Here is a 21,493-nt window from a genome sequence, read left to right on the forward strand (position 1 = left end):
ACATTTAGCATGGTGTCCCACCCAGTCACATCATACTGACACCGTTCCGACTAGTCCAAATGCTAACCTCTTAGTGCTGAGCGCCAAGCGGGGCAGCTTTTAGTACAATTTTTATTATAAGTCTTTGGTATGACTCGATCGGGGTTCGAGCCCTCGACCTGCCGCATCAGAGGCGGACGTTCTAACAACTTAGGTCACCGGAGCGGTCATGTTGTGTTGAAAATGAGATGAACATAGTAATTGTAAATTTAAGATGTTCACAAAATGAAATTTATCAGAATTGTTTAAGAGAAAAAGAGCAATGTGAAAGTAGACAATGTTTTAAAGTTTATATATTGTATTCTGCCAAGACCAGTTATGTACCCACGTGATTTCATATTACTTCTGAATGTTTATTCTTGCTCTGATTGTAAATGTTAAACAGTTATGCCAACGGATTATCGATCGTCACCTTATAATATTGTAGTACTTTTCATTCTCATATATCATCGTCGTGTAACGTGAGATTTACTTTCAATTCATGAAGTTGTGTTCGGTTCTGGGCTAAGCGAAGAAATTGCCAATCAAAACACTTCAAAGAAACAAGATCCAACGCGACTATTCAGCTGGGGTTTTTCTATATACTATGCTTGTTCTACAAATATCCGTGAGCGGATCACCCTTTGATATCAATCCACAGAGTCAATGCAACGAGATTGATGAAAAGCATCTTATCGACCGTGTCCATTGCCTTTATGAACTGATTAGATGACAGTAAGGAGTCGTTTATTTTAATTGATTACGCAGAGGATAGACTTCAACGTGCGGTACTGCATTTGAAGCGGAACAATTATGCTGAAAGCTGCAGTATGTGTTTGCGTTTAAACAAGAAAATGTATATATCCTCAATCTAGCAAAATGTCACATGAGACGATCGTTTCTAATTGGATACAAAGAGTTTACTAAATTATGTTTGCAAGGAACGTCATGAGGAATGTTCAGAGAAAGAAAATTGACCATAAATTGGAAGGTTAAACGTAATACTGCCAGTATGAGGTGACTATTGCCCCAGAGTCATAAGCAAGACTCTGTGGCGGCAAAAATGTCAAATATAATACAACTAAGAAAGAACAAAATTTGAGCTATGTTTGGGTTGATAATTATCCACAGCCTAAATTCATGGACTGTGAAGAAATGATGTGTTGCAATTATTGTAAACTATATCATAACAATTCTGGAAATTCAGCCCTGTATTAGATAAAATAAATTCTTGATTTAGCAAAGCTTATCGTTAGTTTCTTTTACCTTATAATCAACGTAAAGCACGGTATATGCATGACACTACACTAGGGACGGCCATTTTCAAACTACATGAAAATATGCGTGTTTGTGTGATGGATTTTAAAAGTAGCTTTAACAGTTTTTCAGTCATATCGCTACGATGTCTGCAGTGTGGCAGTTTATCGTGATGTCTAGGGGCATCATGCCGCAGACATGTAGCATGATGTCCCACCCAGTCACATTAACCTGAGCAGTCCTAACACTAACCTCTTAATGCTGGGCACCTAGCCTAGCGAGGCCTCTGTTATTACCAGTCTTTGGTATGACTTGGCCGGGGTTTGAACCCGCGACCTCCCGCATCCGAGGACGCTATTACCACAAAGCCACCGGAGCGGTATATGAAAATGAAATGCAGAACAAGTAAAAACAAATTACATGCTGCCCAATATGGAAAACCAGAATGACCTTAAGCTTTTGTTTTGTCGATTGACCAAGTCTTCAGAAAGAAGTTAAAGAAGGTATGAATACTAGTGTGTGTGTGAGAAGTCTTTGGTATGCCTCGGCCGGGGACCGGACCCACGACCCCCGTATCCGAGGCGGACGCTCTAACCACTAGGCCACCAAAGCGGTCCTGAATACTAGGAAATTCCTGTATATTCTTGCTGGCGGAAGTAATGATGCCACAATATCGGAGCAAGAAACAGTGTAAGATACATTGATATTAAAACAAATTAACAACTAAGATATATGAAGAAATAAATAGGTTGTACAAGAGATTGAATTTTGGAACAAGTGAAAATGCAGGTGGGGTAAAGTGCGTTTTCTGAAACCATCTGAGCGTGTAATGTTTGCAAGTCGCAGCATTACGTTTTTGGAAGTCCTTAAATCCGTCAAACGGTCGTCATAACGCTGCCAATGTTTTGCACAGTTGATGAACGAGCATATACTGATGCGTGTTAAATGGGGAATCTAGGAAGCAACAAGAATCAACATTGATTCTGAAAATATATTTGACATGATTGGAAATATATACTACACACGAAATAATACATACACGTATTAATATCAGAAGAACACGTTTTTAAAAATTTCAGCTATGTAATACTATATTGGTTAGTTTTTGTTCACATTTTGCCTAAACACGCACGGTGCCGGCGAGTTACCGTTCTTTCAGTAGTGATTGAACTTGAAAAAGTTTAAATACACACCTCACCCATATTCATGCACCCCCCCCCCCACCATATCGTTATAAAAGCAGGCATAGAAGATCGTACATAATCGTTTACTTTGTTTTTCAAAGTTCAATTACGGTTATTATGCCAAATATCAATCAACCCTTCCCAGAAATGCATTCAGTCGTACGTATGAAACACGTGTCATGATAAAATCGTTGTATAACCAGCGCCCACTAATAGCGGCGCCTATTGCTACAATAATAATGTAACAAACTTCCTGAAACAGCAAAATAACCACAAAGCGAAATATTCGTTTCATATGTTTAATACTTTAAAATATTTCCAGCTACTTCAATAAATAAATCGTTAATCACATGCTATAAATGCGTCATCACGTCATGCCATGAGTTGTCACCGAATGTTTTACTCATCCAATCGAGTGACCTAGTTTCCGGCCAACACAAAGGAGCGACAAGCTCTAGTGAAACGCTTCACTGCCTCTCAGACACGACACAAACACCTCGTCATGGCGACGTGAACAATAAAATACCACAAGTCTCCATTGAACAAAGGCGTTCCCGGTTTTCACCGGATAACCATAGTTTATGATGACTAACGGGCCGTGGCAAGACACTGAATGATAGGGCGGACAAAGGTTTTTGGCTTTGAGAGGCTCCCAGTGGGGTGGCAGAAATGGAAAAAAAAAATAAAACAGAAGACGAGCAAATGTAGTTAAATAAGACGATCAATGTGGAATACTTCAAATTTGGCCCAACCATCCCTTTATATAAAAGTTAAAACTATTATATTATACTGCACTGTCAATCAGTGATTTGAACATCTGCCCTTAGATTAACAAGCTTTTATGCAAACCCGATTAATTGAATTACACTAAAGCTATCTAATAAGAGTGTCTTCATTCTTTGTTTACAGTCAAACAAACAAAAACGGGACATTCCAGTGAAACTATAGAAACACACTATCATGACAAAGTAAAGGAAAACAAAAGAAACAGATCTTGTTATGAGGTGTGAAATTTTTTGAAAATTATAAGCAAACTTCCGTTATAAGAAAGATGGCTATTAACTTTACCCACCAAAGTGAAAATGATGTACAGGACAAAAGAGTAATCCCCACTAGTAGCCTCAATCGTTACAATCCTAAGAATCAACTACCTCATGGCTGGTTTGCAAAATGTGTGGTAAAACAATAAATAATATTGGCCGACAAAGTTCTGAGATCAACAATACGATACAATACGCTGCAAGGAACACTTTCGATGATCCAATAGTTTAATTTCCGTTCCTAAAGTCAATGTTCATGTGTGCTGGACACGACTAACACAGACTGTGTATAATGTAATCAGGTAAAATTGATTGCACAAGTCATTATCACACTGTTAATACACTTATATCCATTATCGTATATCGAATTAAATCAAATTCGACAACGCCTTACAACTTGTTCATAATGAAACAACCGAGCATATAATTCGCACAGATAACGGTAATTTTAAATTCGTCCTAACACCTTTCTGTTCATCACTCATACTGCTAAGGCAATTACACTGGACAAAGACACTGAATCCACTTTGACTTCAATGCTGCATGAAACACTGTCTGGTTTTAGATGACAAGTTCCTAACCGTTGTGATCGCTCATGAATATTGGAATGTACACTCGACTGAGATTCACTTTCCGAGTTTTGTTCCATTGGTCCATCTTGACACAAACCCCTGAACCCCGAATTAAAGATGGTGACCAGACTGGATATTTGAGATGTTTCCGTCTGCATGCTTTCTACGCCGTCGTTTGAATCTTCGTAATCGCTGTGCACCGAATTAGCATCGTTGTCCATTCGGGGTTTTTTGGGAGTAACCAAATCGCAATCAAAGTCACGTGATCTTCTTCTCTTTCCACAACATTTAATACATAGCTTGTTTTTTACATTTTCACTGACAGTGTAAGTGTGGCTTTCCTGTAAAACTCCATTGTCTGTGATCATTGGATTTGAGAAACTACTGTGTGTTGACTTTTCTGCGTAGGATGAAACATGAGTAGGCGCGTTGTTTTCCTTGTTTTCCAAGTCATTTACGTCAATGGTGACCTCTGACCCAGGTAAGACGCGCGAGTCACTGACCTCGTTTCGAGTACACTCAACTTCCACTGACACGTTGTTGTATGCGTGTTCTTCAGTTTGAATTTTACTTACAGTTTCTTTTGGTAATTCAGATGGTGAATATTTTGTCGTCTCGGGTTGTGATTTTCGGCTAGCTATCATATTATGGAAACTTTCCATCATGTAAGCAGTCCGGGCTTTATTCAACACACAAGCCACTAACAGGTTCTTATGCAAGTTGATACCACCACGCTGTTGTCTTGAGGCTACTATTTTCCCCAAAGACACTGTAATTAGCCTCTGTGCTTCAATTGCTGCCATATTTGTAGATTATATACTTAAATTCCTTTTCCAATGTCCTTAAAGGGTATTTCAAAATCAGTAATTACACTCCGATTGCTGACTGCACAGCAAATCTGACTCGACACCACTCTGGCAGCTTCGCTACTATAATGGCGTAGCGTAGTAAAACATCCTACTTATGATATGGTTGACGTCATTGTCGCGCGGGACAACCAATCAAAATCGCACGAAAGGTGCGTGGCGTTAGAATTGACCAATCAACGCAGACCCTAATTATAGCTTTTAACTTTCCACAATATGATAGTCTAAAAATAGTCCATGACCGTCTGAATAAAGGAAAATTGCATGTAACTAAGTTAGCCGCCGCGTGTTTAAACCTGCCTGAGTCACGGTAATAATCACTAAGGCTGTACACGCACCACATGATTATGACCGGAATTTTACTCAGCATTTTCACAGGTGCTTTGTCTAAAGAAAAACTAAGATAAGTATCGTTGTTTTATGCAATAGCTTAATAATATATACACAAAAATAAAGTTCTTGCAATACATACTCTCTTTGTTGCGGAGATTACAGAAAAATTAGGGAATATAAATGTGAGAGATCTGGAAATTTGTGAATCAAGCCAGATAATTGGGTCAATGGTTAACGGTATAGCAGGGCTCACCAAGGAGATTTTAGGAATAACCTGGTCTTAAAAATAACTTTGTCGGTCTAGTTGCATGATTTTCTTTAAAGTCTGTGATATCTGACTAGGAGATGTGCGCTAGATCAGGATAATGCAAACTGGGTGACGATTTAAAAAAATAAAACAAAAGATGTAAATAAACAGAAAAACGAGTATTTAGATACACTGTGAGTTTTATTTGTGCCAGTATAGAAATTAGTATGCATTAAAATACAATGAAAATATTCCTCTTCCAGACCAATCTCGAATTTTTTTTTAAATATTAAAAGAATGTTCAAAAACATGTTAATATCAAGACTACCAAACTTTTATTGACAGTCTACATCGTGGTTAAAACGAACAGGTTAATGATATTGTCTTAATCATAATAAAATACATGAATTACCTTTCAATAATTTTTGTATGCTTCTCATCTTTGTCTTGTTTGACCATCCCTTCGTCCGTCCGTCCGCTCTCCAATCCGTTTGTCCGTTGCAGTGCATATGTCGCTCTTTAATCGACTGTAGAAAGCATGGATACGTTTGATTAGAACAGAGCTGAGAATGGGTGGGGGGAAGCAACCGGGGATATATCCCCGGGGCCCGGGCCGGTAAGAGGCCCTGGCCGAATAACACTTTTTAATTTCATAAAAGAAAAATCTTGCTTCAACAAGAACTAAGAGAGGCCCGTGTGTGTATTACCCCAGGGCCTGTCATCGCTCTCTACGGCCCTGCATTACAATATATAACTGTAAAAAAAAAAAAAAAAAATGAAAGATTTGACTTTTCAGGTAAATTAAAGGTAACTGATACTTCGGTTAATGTTAAGGTTAATGGCGATTGCTACGTTGAACATTACATGACTCGTATACATCATAAAGAGAAATACGTTGGGTAAGGGGGGCACTGAGTGGCCGAGTGGTCTAAAGCGCTCTCCGTTACGGATCACTACCATCTCACCTCTGTCTGCGTGGGTTCGAGTCTCGGATTCAGCCAACGTAGGTATGTGAGAAAGCTTGCCAGTAGCTTCTCAAGGGTCGATGGTTCTTTCCGGGGATTTCTCGGGTTCTTCCTCTACCATTAATACTGGCTGCCATGTATAGCCTATCGTGTGCTGAAAAATGGCGTTAAACCCTACAACAACAACAACAACAACAACGTTGGGTAAGTGTCGGAACTTGAACGTGCACCAAAATGTTCTGACCTCAACACAATCACTAATACTTAATACTGCGAACATGTTTTGTACTGTTGAATTTCTTATACTCTGTTATGCAATTTGAATTGATTTCGTTATCTGTCAAAACAAAAAGTGATCAGTACTTCCGCAATTTGTATCGCTTAACATGCATGAGGACTAAACGCCTACACGGAAGTTTTTACATTGAAGATTCAAGATGCGATTTGGTGGAACAACAAATTCTCATTGCTACTGCATTGTTGCTGCTGCTTTTTTGCACACAAGCAATTAACGGGGTGAGTGCAAAACAAGAATATTTGTGCATCGCGGAATGAAATTATTTCAAAGAGCTATTACAGATATAAGCAAATAACCAAAGCAGACGCAACCACAAGAATTGGGTAAAAATATTTACGAGAGAATGAATGAATGAATGAAGGAAGGAAGGAAGGAAGGAACGAAAGCTAATTATTGGATGCCTGTTGGACAAACTATGTATGTACGGTTGCATGAATGCATGCATGCAAGGACGGATGGAGGAATAGATGGATGGGTTGATATAGATAGTGGATTGATGGTCGGATGGTTGGTTGGCTGGATGGCTTTAGGGACAACTGTACCACATTATGGGGTAGATCATGCCAAGGACTTATGTGCTAAGTGACATTTTCAAGGACACATCGAGGCAGCCAACCGACTGACCTTTGCGGATATTGAACTCGCGACCCTTAGATTACGAGCCGACCTTTAAGAAATTGAGTTACCGTGGCTATGTCCGGTGGATGGATGGGGTGGATAATTGTGTATGCAGTAGGCATACCGTGGCCCTGTCCGGTGGATGGATGTGTGATAATTGTGCATACCGTGGCCCTGTCTGGTGGATGGATACGTGGATAATTGTGTGTGCAGTAGGCATACATTTTTTGTATATATGAGCTGCTGAACAGACGGATCTGCTCACTCACTCGCTCACCTAACATTGAAGTAGCGGGATATATGAAGATGAGTGCTCAGATATAGACTTATGCGATCTGCAAGGTTGTACCAAAATATAGCTTGTTAATTTGCTAATTAATTATAAAGTTAATTAGCTTTTTAGTTCTTTTTCTGCACCAAATATATTTTGTTCCATTAATTTTTGTGCGCTTAACCTTAATGCTATTATGTTCGTCTGTTCACCGGTCTTTTAGCCTCCATTACTTGTATTACTTTTTGTTTATATTAGTTTGCCTATGCAACATAAGCCGAGTACAATATTTTTGCACCAGTCGATTGGGATATCGGTATGGTATACGACAACATTAAAAAATAATTGAAACTTTTCTTGCACATTAGTACAACACATCAATCCACTCTTATAGGGATATGACAGACAAAAAACAACATAAAAATTGATATTCACTATCGCAGTAATACTTGGGTGAACTGTTGTACAAAAATCGATAGTCTCTAAAGCTAGGATATATATAAACATATTCGTTATACACTAGTTTAGTTGTACTATCGCGCTACTTGATATCGTATTCAAATAAATTGGATCATAAAAACCTACAAATGCGGGTGGCTTCAATGATAAAAAGATAAATCATCAACCTCGGCCACAGCCTAACACTGTTTGGTGCTACCTTAATAAGCATTACATAGTGTTCAAACTTACTTTCATCAACCTCGGCCACAGCCTAACACTGTTTGGTGCTACCTTAATAAGCATTACATAGTGTTCAGACTTACTTCTTAGTATGTTAAATTCAAATCAATTGATAATCTTCTTATCCATGAAGTAAAACTAAAATGTATTTATTATTAACAAATCTTAAACCTCATTAAACCTGCCCCCACTCTTTTTATTAAATATTACTCTCCATAGAAATGCAATCATCAGTGTTTGCGCTACAATTTTCACTTTAGCAACGTGAGTGACAGTAATATATTTGAATTTCAAAGTTCCACCACTTATTCCTATTATATCTATGATTCATATTACAGTGTTCCCACTGGAAGCGAATCTCAAGGTGACCAGGGTCAAAGGGCGTAGAGTGCAAAGAAATAGTACTATGGGTCACCATTTGATGCACACCACCTGCTCCTGTCCACTTTGCAAAATATGTTTTTTTTATCTAATGCTGAAATAATTATTATGTATCCACAGGGTCACTCTTGATGCCCTTATCTGATTGATTCTCATTTAAAGGTCACATAGCTTTGTAGTGGAGTTGAGGTTTTCTGAACATGAATAATGCAACGGTAACAAAGCTCTCTTGAATGGTACTTTGCACATTTACACGAGCTGGACAAGGAAAATATGTACCGTATTTAATGATAACCCAGCACAATACGAGTAGGAAACGGTAAGGAGAGAGAGAGAGAGAGAGAGAGAGAGAGAGAGAGAGAGAGAGAGATTTGTGCTTTGACTGATATGTATGCCGTTGATCAAATGTACAATGCCAAAGATAATACTTACGGTGGAATTATTTGTGATGTGTGAAGGAAATCAAATTAAGTTCATGTTGTTTTGTTGTTGCTGCTGCTTTTCCTGTTTCATTGTGCTTTCACTTGGTTCAGCAACTCCATTAGTATATATCGAGTTTGCTTAAGTTTGACTGCAGTAGTGAATATCAGTTTTGTAACGAACAATTTAATGTTGACATTAACCTTTACTAGTAGGATAGTGTATTGCGCTAGTAGACTTTAATTATTTTAGGTATTGTTGTTTTTGTGTTTTATCTCTTAGCGAGTTGGTTGGTGTGACTATGCTGTACTACTCCACATTTTGCCGTGTGAACTTGTGAAGGAGGGATCTCTCTCTCTCTCTCTCATATATATATATATATATATATATATATATATATATATATATATATATATATATATATATATATGTATATATATATGTATATATATATATATATATATATATATATATATATATATATATATATATATATATATATATATATATATATATTGTGTTTTACCATCGGAAAGGACCCACATGAAGCGCATTTTGTTGTTTCATAGGTCAGGTGACAATCTGTGTATAACGGACTAGGTAAACAATGATTCACTGCTATCTTATGTTCAGGATGTGGAATCATTTACAGTTGTGTTTGGATATAATTTAAAAAGAGTGATTTGTTTAAACTGTTCATTGGAATTACAAAGTGCTCATTGACTTTTGGACTTATAACTGGATTACTGAAGACTCATTAAAAACCATTAAGGATTAATATCATTGTGAAACATCAAGACTAAAGGTATATAAACACATTTAGGCTATTGAAATTCATTCGCAATATTTTATACTTTTTGACTTGTGTTAGAACATTTAGAACTTTGTAATAATTGCACGAGTTGTGTTATGTAGCGTAACTCCTCCAACACCTATGAAGATCTTGACGTCAAATGTTAGGATCCAAGAGCGGAGTAGAGGCGTTATATAGATGTGTAAGACGGTTTCAGATTCATTCATCCCCACTGAGTGGAGCTTGGGGATAGGGACATTTTACACATTTGACTGATGGGAGAGGAGGGATGGGTAGCAATAACTGAGAAAAGACTTGAATAATGCTGCTTTTTACTGCAGTCTTCTAAATTTTACAGTGAGACAGACGGACAGACAGACAGCTTACATTTGGACAGATGGATGGATAGTTTGGCAAATTGCCAAAAGTGTATTGACATCCAACAGTGAGGAAATGACGGACGTTTTTGTATTTTCTTCCGGCTTACTAACACTAGTTTTAGATGATTCAAAAAGACCTACCATAAGCTTTACTAGCCCAACCCACGCAAGTATATCAGAGATATCAGTCGACGATTTTAGTTAGAAACTATAAATAGATTCTGATCTCGTAAGATCTTAGAATGCTAAGCAAATCAAATCAAAATGAGAAAATTCCAAGCGAATGTTGTACATTATTTTGCAACCAGGTTCTGAGTAATATATAATAGAAACCTTACCTGTAGATGATAGTGCTTACATAGTGGGGAACTGACTAAGTTCCCTAAGACAGAATCCCTCTGACATGCGTAGGGTAGGACCAGAGGCGGCGTTAGGAGTACGCGGGGCCTAGGGCCGACCATGACCGCGCGGAGCCAGAGTATCGGTATCTCGATTGGTATGCTACTGCAAACACTGATTATGTCCAGATTAGATCAACTGCGATTTGGCGCACGAATTTAGTTTTTTCATTATTGGCGCACAAATTTTTTTTTTTTTTTCATTATTCATAATAAAAATTCTTGTTTGTGGACAACGGGATTTTTAATCGAAATTAGTGGTGTCGAGAAAATGGCTGCATCTATCTGCATCTGTGCTGCCACCTGTTGATTGCGTTACGAAGTTGACTAAGTTGACTTCGCAACTTTGCGTGCATTACGTGCGGCTTGTATCAGCGTTTCCCATTTACCGGAGAACATAGCTTGACAAACTCATAAGGACGACCTTATGCCCGAAGCGCGAGGCCCCCTCAAGGGCGGGGCCTGGGGCGGTCGCCCCACTTGCCACCCCAAAACGCCTTTCATAGGTAGGACAAAAACTCCCTAGGACAAAAGCCACTTAGGGGGAGGGCAAAAAAGCCCTCACTCCAGCTTATATTTCTTAAAATAAATAACTGTACTACAGTGCTCATTCTCTCAAATTATCTGCAATGAATCACAGCAGTTTTAACACGCAATTACTGTGAGTGTTTGATTAAAACAAGAAAATGTTTATAATTGTTTGCTGAAAAAAGTACAGAAATATTAATTATATATTTAAGTGCGAAACATTGCATTGGTTGTAAAAATAATTTAGCAATCGAAAGTTGATGTTCTTCATAGAGCAGGTATGTTATACAGGAAAGGGTGGTGTTGATAAGACTGTATCAGCTGGCGGCATTGGTTGTTACATTGTAAACATGGTTACAGATATCGCATGTTGAAAGCAAATGTCAGGTCTCTCTTTATCAAAGTATATTGTACGCAGGAAGGGTGTTTTTGACAAGAATTTAGTAGGGAAAAAGGTACAATAGTAAGAAAACTAGATCAAATGGGATAAATAAATCATGGTACTAATTCATGTAGTGAGAAGACTTAAAAATTTCCTTAGTCATATTGTCACTTGCTGACATACGTCTTGTTCATAATTCCAATAAAAATAATTGTAACATTTTGTAACATTTGTAATTGTAACATTTTGTCCTGTGACTTTTTAATCATACAATTCTTTCACAACTGTGAAAATTAGAATTGAGACTATTTGTTCTGTGACTTTCTGTTCTACAATTGGGTATCCCTCATGATCTCATTTCTCCAATTCAGTACACAAGGGGATACAATTAGTAGGGCTTTAATTGAAAACATAGGATCATTTTGAAGTATTTCAAAGTGTTCTCATATCAAGACAGTGAAAACTATGCATCAGTCGCAGGTTTAAGATGTTATGTGTGCTTTATCTGAAAGACTGTAAACTAACGAGGATTGCAATATCTGGAGCATGTGTCAAAACTATTCTGCATTTCGCGGCGGTTAGGTTGTTTTATAAAACAATTGGTCATGTCTGGAATTTATGGACCGCACTAGAACCGGTCCACTAAAATGGGAATAAATGGAAAGATTACTTAAATCGTCATTGCCAAGGGATTATATTTTATTATCTGTGTGGTCATTCCAATCGTTAGTATTTTGGATTTTTATTTATCTGCTGTTTTGTAAAATATTACTTGTCAAGTCTCATAAACTTTTTTGACACGTCTGCTTGAGATAAGCGCTGAGATTCAGAATCAACACGTCGGAAATAATCCTGTCACTAACCGCAGAGGTGAGTCTGTACCTTAATTGAGGACGGTCACGTGATATGAATATGGCCGCGCCCATTGAAAGACACACGTATGTATGTATGTATGTATGTATGTATGTATGTATGTATGTCCCTCACAGAGACATCTAAAATAAACGCGTCCCTTAACAAGCACGTGTAACCACTCCGGTGGCCAAAGTGGTTAGAGCGTCCGCCTCGGATGCGGGAGGTCGTGGGTTCGATCCCTGGCCGAGTCATACCAAAGACTTACAAAAATGGTACTAACAGCTGCCTCGCTTTGCGCTCAGCGTTAAGAGGTTAGTGTTAGGATTGGTCGGCCCGGTGTCAGGATAATGTGACTGGGTGGGACAATGCCACATGTATGCGGCATGATGCCCCAGTGCTAGACAACACTGTAAACTGCCACACTGCAAACATCGTAACGATATGACTAAAAAATTGTTAAAGCTACGCTAAAAATCCAAATCAGACACACACAAACAAGCACGCGTATCTAAACTATAAGCAAATCCATCGAAAGCAATAGCAGTTCTTCCTTCTTTTTTTTTTGGGAGGGTGCTCTCCCCGGTTGATCTTCTCAGACCATTTGGGGAAGGTGCTGTCCCCGACGATTGATCTTCTCAGACCCTCCTGCTCTACGTATGATTGTGTGTATGCTCTATTTTTGTGTATGCTATTGTTTGTATTATTTATACATTTAATAATTTTAATGTTTTCTACATATACTTATATAGCATGATTTTTTTTAAAAAGTATTTTATTGTTTTAATAATTTTTTTTACTTTAAAGATGAAATGATAATCTATTCCAGACATTCCTCATCGTGCAGTAGGAACGTTTCGCTCATGTTTGCATCTTTTTCTCGTTTCTGCCACTTTAATGCTCTTCTTCGTTTGTCTATGTCTTCTTGTTTTGTCGAAGTTGATGGGATTGGTCCGGTTGTTATTTTCTCTGGTAGTGTCCTTGTAGTTGACGTCATGTATTCTTGGCATTCGTTATATTCTTCTAGATGCTTATTTATCTGGTTGCCTGTCCTTTGGGCTGATTGTTGTTGTGGTTTTAGTGTTCCAGTTGTTTTTGTTTCTCTTGTAATGTTAGATTTCTCTTTGCTTCGCTGATTTTCTTCTACTTGGTTTTTTTCCCCCTCTAATTTTTGTTACTCCTGTTTCTGTTTCCCTTGTTGTGTGTTTCCCTTTTTTGTAATTGGCTGTATTTGTTTCTTTATTTTTCCTTCCATCTTTTGTTTCCCTTGTGGTTCATTTGCTTTCTGTATTCCTTGTTTCTGCAAATTATTTTGTTGTTGTTGTTGTTAGACTAGTTTTTGTTCTAGCTGTTGTTGTTGTGCACCTTGTTGCTGTTTTGGGTTTTGACTCCCTTTATTCGTTTCTTGTAGTTTTTGTCGCTCCATCTCTTGTTTCTCTTTTTCTAGCTGCTGTTGTTGGTATTGTATTTGTCCAATCTGTCCAATCTGTTGCATTTTCTGGTTTTCGTTTATTTGTTCAAGGTTACGTTTACTCTCCTTTTGTTGCTCCTTTTGTCTTACTATCTCATTTTCCTGGTTCCCTTGTTCAGTTTGTTGATGTTGTTGTTGTTGGTTTTTGGGGCATTTGTGTTGAGTGTGCCCCGTCTTTTCGCATCTGTTACATATTCTATGGTATATACAGCCCTTCTTCCTTCTTTTGTTTTTGTTCCTTTGAGGTATAAAACACTGTCACAGTTGCTATCTTCTCAATTATTTTATTTATGTGTATTTATTATTTTTAAACTAGGCAATGAAATGTACCCAAATCTGAACACATACTTGAAATGCAGTCTTTTGAAGATAAACACCTTCATAATCATTATAGCAATTTAAAAAGATTAATTAGTTTGTCTCAAATTTCGTAGACTTGATGAAATGCCAGAAATACTTAACGAAATGGCCATTTTATGCTGACTTCCTACATTAATTGCCAACGAGTCTTTGATGATACTTTCGATCCGCGCCTTTTACTATCTACTCATACCTCCTGCAGATCTATTCAGAAAGTTTGCAGTTGGTATTTTAACATGGACTGCAATTGTTGCATATTTTACGAAAGATTAGCCATTTGGTTCCATTGTCCGAAACTCGCCTGTGTTTATTTTATGCATCAATTAGCAGGAATATTTTGGTACCTCCCTCAGCTATGTACAAAGATGACAGTTTTTATCAAGATTGCTTTGATAATAATTACTGCACGTTATGAGGATAAATTTAGTTTGCTCAACTGCCGGAAATTAGCAACACTGTTTTATATTTCCTTGCGCTGCGCTTATTTTTTAATCTACTCGTACCTACGTTTTTATGTGCACATCTCTTAGTTTTGTTATGATGACTTGATAACAATTATTGCACAGTTAAAGGATTTGTTACTTTGCTGAACTGTATAAATCTTGTTTATATCGTTACTTAAGGCATTTATTATCAATAGTATAATTTTGCACTATCGCGTAGTACTCTTCCATACATACCAACGATTCCACCCAATTAACCGCCAATGTGGAGGTCACTGACAAACATGTGTGTGTGTGTGTGTGTGTGTGTGTGTGTGTGTGTGTATGTGTGTCGCGGTTAGGGTATGTTAGTGTGGCTAGAGAAGACGTGGGTTTGTATGAAGGTGTTCAAAATGCAGACAAAAAGATAGATATTTAGATAGATAGGTGCATACATACATACATACATACATACATGCATACATACATACATACATACATAAAAATCGATATTTTTGGAAAAGTGTGTTAACTTCTATTTCGTATTCAACAAATAATTTCTAATTTCAGGGTGTTTGTCTTTTTGTAATCATATCATTATGTATGTTTTTATGTTATAGGTGTTGTCTTGTTGTCTAATGTTGTAAAGCGCTTAGAGCTTCTAAAGATTAGGCGCTATACAAAGTCCTCATTATTAGTAGTATTAGTATTATTAGTATTATTATTATGTTCCACCGCATTCAAGAATTTGTTTTTAAAGGCTGGTACTCGTGATTCATAAGAAAGATGTCTTACAACAAAAATCGTTCACATCCATCCCACGTAGATTTGTCTCAGAGAGTGAAGACTGGTACACGTGATTCATATGTAGGAAAAGACCTCTTGCATCAAATCGTGTATATCCAACTGTATTAAGTTTGTTTGAAGGGGAAATAATTATATTTTTGAACAACCAAAGTTCACTCCTAATATATCACGAAAAAATGTGTGCAAGGTTAATTATAACTGGTTCAAAGACGTGGGGAGGGGGTTAGGCGATCAGAGATGTTGGTTAAGCCCCAATTCCTACATAACTTGAATTATTTTCTCATTAAAAGGCTATTTCTGGCAAATGATTAATGCGCCTCGGATTTCACGAATAGTTCTTTGCGCATTACATTAAATATATTCAAGCCAAAGGAAATGTGTCATTGTAGGATTGGCATCTTGTGCAGGGTCATTGCTACTCAGGGCGACGACCCATTTTATTTTGGGATTTATTTTAATATTGATAAAGGTCAATGATCTAAAAGCTTTGAAATTGCCTATATATTCAAACGACAGGGGCACTATTAAGTTTTGTATACCTTCAAAGGACAAGGACACTGTTCAGCAGTGTATATATTCAAACGAGAGGAACAGTGTATATATTCAAACGAGAGGAACACTGTTTAGCAGTGTATATATTCAAACGACAGGGGCACTATTAAGTAGTGTATACCTTCAAAGGACAAGGACACTGTTCAGCAGTGTATATATTCAAACGAGAGGAACACTGTTCAGCAGTGTATATATTCAAACGAGAGGAACACTATTCAGCAGTGTATATATTCAAACGACAGGGGCACTATTAAGTAGTGTATACCTTCAAAGGACAAGGACACTGTTCAGCAGTGTATATATTCAAACGAGAGGAACACTGTTCAGCAGTGTATATATTCAAACGACAAGGACACTATTTAGCAGTAAATTTACGTTTAAGACAGTTCTTTGCAACTCCATTTTATTCGGTTTATGAAAAAGGCAACAAAATTTATAACTCTTTGGTTTCGATTTATATTAATTTGTTTCTCACAAACTTTCAACACAGTGCGATTCATTAGAATAATTAAAGTATATTTCTTTGTTTGTGACAAATCCAAATCATAGTGTAATGGAATGATTAAAATATATTTCTTTATTTGTGACAAATGCAGGTCATGGTGATTTGGAATGATTCAAGTTTATTTCTTTGTTGTTGTTTATTTTGTGTGACAGTTCCAGGTCATGACGTAGTGGAATGTTAGCCAAACTAAGCGGTTAGGGAACTTATTGTGGAGGTTACCATAAATTCTGACTGCTAATACGTTATGGAAATAAGCTACGTATGTTTGGGATCGGGGTAGTTGTGGTTGTATATGTTGAGTATTTATTATCAGACAGTAGGTGTCACACCAACAAATTAATGTACTACTCGTTATTGTTAAATATATAGTATTTGACTGAATACTGTTTGTTAGTTTGTGATTTTTTTTCTTTCATTTAAATTAAATAAAGTAAAAAGCCAAAAAAAAGTTCACACTAAGTAAGAGCGGACCCCGAATAGTCGAGTGGTCTAAAGCACTCACCGTTACGGGTCACTGCCATCTCACCTCTGTTTGCGTGGGTTCGAGTCTCGGGCTCACACAATGTGCGTACGTGAGAAAGCTGCCCCTGGGTCGAGGGTTCTTTTCAGGGTGTTCAGGGGTTCTTTCTCCACCAGTTATACTGGCCGACATGTATAGCATATCTTGTGCTTAAACATAGCGTTAAAGCCGTTACCAACAACATCAACAACAATAACAAAGTAAGAGAGATAAAATACGTGCAACTAATTCACGTGATTGTAGGTAAACAATGTTCTAGAGTGTCATAGTAACATCCCAACCTAATATACGCATGTATTCGTAAGTATTCATACGGCACAAAACCGGCTAGCAGTTCATTTTTACCTGCCCTTCGCCCGCCCCCACCCCCCATCGCAGATAGGTATTTATCGGCGGTGAAAGTGACCGGCAGTCAATTCACAATCGTTCTTTAAGGATCAAGTATGCACTTTTAGAACATTCACGACACTGTCCCTTATATAAAAAAAATACCGTTAGATTCCTTTTTATGGCTTGATTCACGGCAAATAGTGTGATTTCATTCATTTTCACGGTTATCATCAATGCTCTTCTAACTGACGGTATTTCATTTGACCTTGACCTTCCCAGTGTTAAAATGTACCTGCCCAACCAACATCCCTTCTTTAATGTCAATTGATCTTGACCGTCCGAGTGTTAAAGGGGGTCTCGTTTGGCCGAATGGTCACCTTTACATATCGCTCAGACATCTTACTATGTCCGCGTGAATTCTAGTCTCAGCTCAACCAGCGTGGATATGTGAGACAGCTTGCCAGTAGCTGGTCGTCGGTACTTTCTGTGATCTTCTCGGATTCTTCCTCCACCAATATTCTGGCCGCCATGTCTTTGTCTAACATGTGTTGAAATGCTAAATCCGAAACAAACAAACCAAAACCGAGACTTAAAATTTACAAACTCCATCTTTCTCTACGATATATTTTGGCATGTATCACAAGTCAAATTGTAACGTCCCATCCTTCTCTACGATATATTGTGGCATGTATCACAAGTCAAATTGTAACGTCCCATCCTTCTCTACGATATATTTTGGCATGTATCACAAGTCAAATTGTAACGTCCCATCCTTCTCTACGATATATTGTGGCATGTATCACAAGTCAAATTGTAACGTCCCATCCTTCTCTACGATATATTGTGGCATGTATCACAAGTCAAATTGTAACGTCCCATCCTTCTCTACGATATATTGTGGCATTTATCACACGTCATATTGTAAACGCCGAACACCAATCTCAGATATGAAACACTATATGTGTAATATTTCTTCAAATTAAAAAACAGCAGCAAAAAATAAAATAAAACAAAACAAAGAAAACAAAAACACATTGGTTAACTCGAATCAACAACTATCAGAATGTACAAGTTGTACTTGTTTGACGAACAATACAATCTATGTTTGTTTCAACAGCTTAAAAGTCTCAAGAACAGAGTACAACACATCCGTCTCCCTCGGCCTTTCTGATCTCTTCGTCAGTTATATTTCATCATTTAAATACATATTTATGATATTGAGAACCCGTTTGCCATCGTTATCCTTAAAAAAAAATTTACCATAAAAAATAATTGACTTCTGTGTTTAAAAAACCTCATCATATTGTTTTGCTCATGTAGGTTGACGTATTTTTCATGTAGTAGATGTAGGGTCACGTATCCTTTCTCTCTCTCTCTCTCTCTCTCTAAAGACATAAAATGGTACTAGTAGCTCCCTCTCTAGGCGCTCAGTATTAAGAGGTTAGTGTTAGAACTGGTCGGCTTCAGGTGTCTGGATAATGTGACTGGGTGGGACATCATGCTACATATCTGCGGCATGATGCCCCAGTGCTAGACATCACTATAAACTGCCACACTGCAGACATCGTAGCGATATGACTGAAAAATTGTTAAAGCTACGTTAAAAATCCAAATCACAGACAAACACACGTTCCGATTCTAACATTAACAAACTTCAGTCAGTGTCGCTGATGGGGTGTTTATAGGATTGAATATTGTCTTCCTAGTCAAGCACAGAGTTTTTTTTTAAATTTTATTTTTATATTTTTGTCGAACCAAGCCAACTGTTTAAGGTAAATACTCTATATGGAGAAACAAGTCAGACCCTTTTCAAACTTTCAAGTAATGAGGAAAACGTTATGCGAATTTACATGGAATCAATTATGTCTTGATGAGGAGAAAGGTTTTAATAATGATAAAGACCGGCCTTAATGCACTTTTGACCATATTGAGCACAATTTAAATGCTAGCTACAAAGAAAATAAAGGAATGATCCCTTTCAAACACGGGATTTATACTTGTACTTATTTCCATAATAAAATGTACAGCATCGGCTATTTGAACTTTCAGTTCACTCTTTTGTTTTCACTCCATAATTATCGCGGGATTTCATGTGCACGCGTTAACGTACCTTCTTGAGACAGTGCGATGTCTGTCGGAGTTCCCAATTCCGTCATATACAAGCAGGTAACACCCTGGAGCAAGGTCATTTTTTTGTATATCTGACTTACACAGTGGTAAATAAGATAGTGTTAGCCACTGAGTTTTGAGTTTGATTTTTTTTCTGTTTTGTTTCTTTTTTATGCTTGTTAGTTTTGAATGTTGTTGTTGTAACATAACGATACTATCTGCATGTTCTTTTGTCGGCATATCCTGTGAGATAACAAAACCTGAAGGCCAGGATCCCTTAACGAATTTGTTGCGTAAAATAGCATTCATGGCACAAAGCAAAACGCTTTTTTCCCCAACAAAACAAAAACCTTCATTTGTTTTGCGTAGCCTATTTTGGTGAATTCCCAATATATTCCTCATCCCCACCCCCACTCCCACAAAGGCAAAAGTGAAAGCTTTATAAATAAGCAGTGCCGGATTAAACCCCGTGGAGGCCTTTTGGCCCTTAGGCAGTCGAAATTTTGGGGCCCCCCTCGCAAATTATATTCTAATACGTTTTATCAATATTATTTTAATCCTTTGTAGCGGGGCCCCTAGACCAGTGCCTACTCTGCCTATTTTGGTAATCCGGCACTGTAAATAAGTTTAATTACAATTGACGACCATTTCTTCATGTACTTTCTTTCTAATCAGGTAAATCACCACCCCATCCACTTGTGTGGGGAGGAGGAGGCTATTTATCAAAGAGCTATCTTTCCCCCTTTCTCTCACGCACCACACTTTTTGGAGCCCCGAGATGCATCTAAAATTGAATAGACTGGTTTTTGAAAGTTATTTATCATCAAACATCGTTGCATGTATCATCACAATATAGAGCCAAACAAAATTCCAATTTACCAATCAAAACGTGACTTTCTACTCTCACCTACATTCAGGTTCCAAACCTGTGACTATCATCTATCTACTCAGCCTAGTGCAAAATCAAATCGAAATTACCCAAATTGATCCCCTCCTTTCATTGGTACAGCTGGATTTTAAGTTTAAAATAATTTACCGACTGTCAGACAGACGGACGAATTGATTCACTGACAGACGCACATGTCTGGTCACAATATATCCTCAAAACTGTTTAATCATAAAATTTCTTCAAAATTGGGAATATTATATAAAAAATATTCATTATTATATAATTATAGAATAAATTTTAATACTTTTGGGAGAATTACCCCTTTAAACCCTAACTGTGATAATCTTTCTTTTCTCACGCTGACGTCTTTTATTTACACATCAACCTATTGACTACTAGTAGGACATGCCTTTAGTGTCTAAGTGGTATCAGTATGGAATGTCGAGTACTTTTGATTTATGAACCAAGTGACCCATGTATGGGTGTATATCTGAGGCCGACTGGTTAATGGACATGAACAAGGGTAAACACGTACACACTATTAACAGCAACAAGATGACTTCTGTACAACCAAGCTTTATTACACGAGATGCACCGAAGTGTCGTTTTATTCGGATATTATAAAATTATTGATTGTTTACATGCGTTATACTTTTGACCTTACCAATCAACCGATTTCGTGACCCCAATTTTTATGTTCATCCATAGCGTTTAAACTCGAATGAATGTAAGGAATGAATTAATAAATTCAGGATTTCAATGGCATTAATCTAAACAATGGTCGCTCTATGTGCGCATCCGCGATCGTACGTTGGATTAGTCGATTTGAAATTAGGGGTCCAAGTTCTGCATATCAACCGTTTTGCAATCGTGGAAACATGTTGCACAAAATAGTAAGTCGATGCAGTATAGTGCTTCGCATGGTAATACTAGTAAATTGGGCGTTTATTTTCTTTACCTCAGGTAACCATTGTCCCTTTATCTAAAATGAAATCGACTCGGCCATGTTTGTGAACAAATTCATTTGTTAGTAAAAGCACTAAT

The 21,493-nt window shown here is 37.5% G+C and overlaps 1 protein-coding gene across 1 annotated transcript; it reads right to left on the bottom strand.

Annotated features, from left to right (window-relative positions):
* Positions 1-2,744: 2,744 nt before the first annotated feature.
* On the bottom strand, positions 2,745-5,019 carry LOC149772956 (uncharacterized). Its single transcript, XM_089947023.1, has one exon. It carries the CDS (start codon positions 4,872-4,874, stop codon positions 3,981-3,983), a length of 894 nt encoding a protein of 297 aa, XP_089803149.1. The 5' UTR covers positions 4,875-5,019; the 3' UTR covers positions 2,745-3,980.
* Between the last annotated feature and the right edge of the window lie 16,474 nt (positions 5,020-21,493).

Source organism: Sinohyriopsis cumingii, unplaced genomic scaffold (assembly GCF_028554795.1).
Source record: "Sinohyriopsis cumingii isolate HCF-2022 unplaced genomic scaffold, ASM2855479v2 utg000957l, whole genome shotgun sequence".
Taxonomy (NCBI): domain Eukaryota; kingdom Metazoa; phylum Mollusca; class Bivalvia; order Unionida; family Unionidae; genus Sinohyriopsis; species Sinohyriopsis cumingii.

Excerpts from the sequence above, each read along its gene's own strand:
- LOC149772956 (XM_089947023.1), bottom strand. The coding sequence starts at position 4,874 with ATGGCAGCAATTGAAGCACAGAGGCTAATTACAGTGTCTTTGGGGAAA.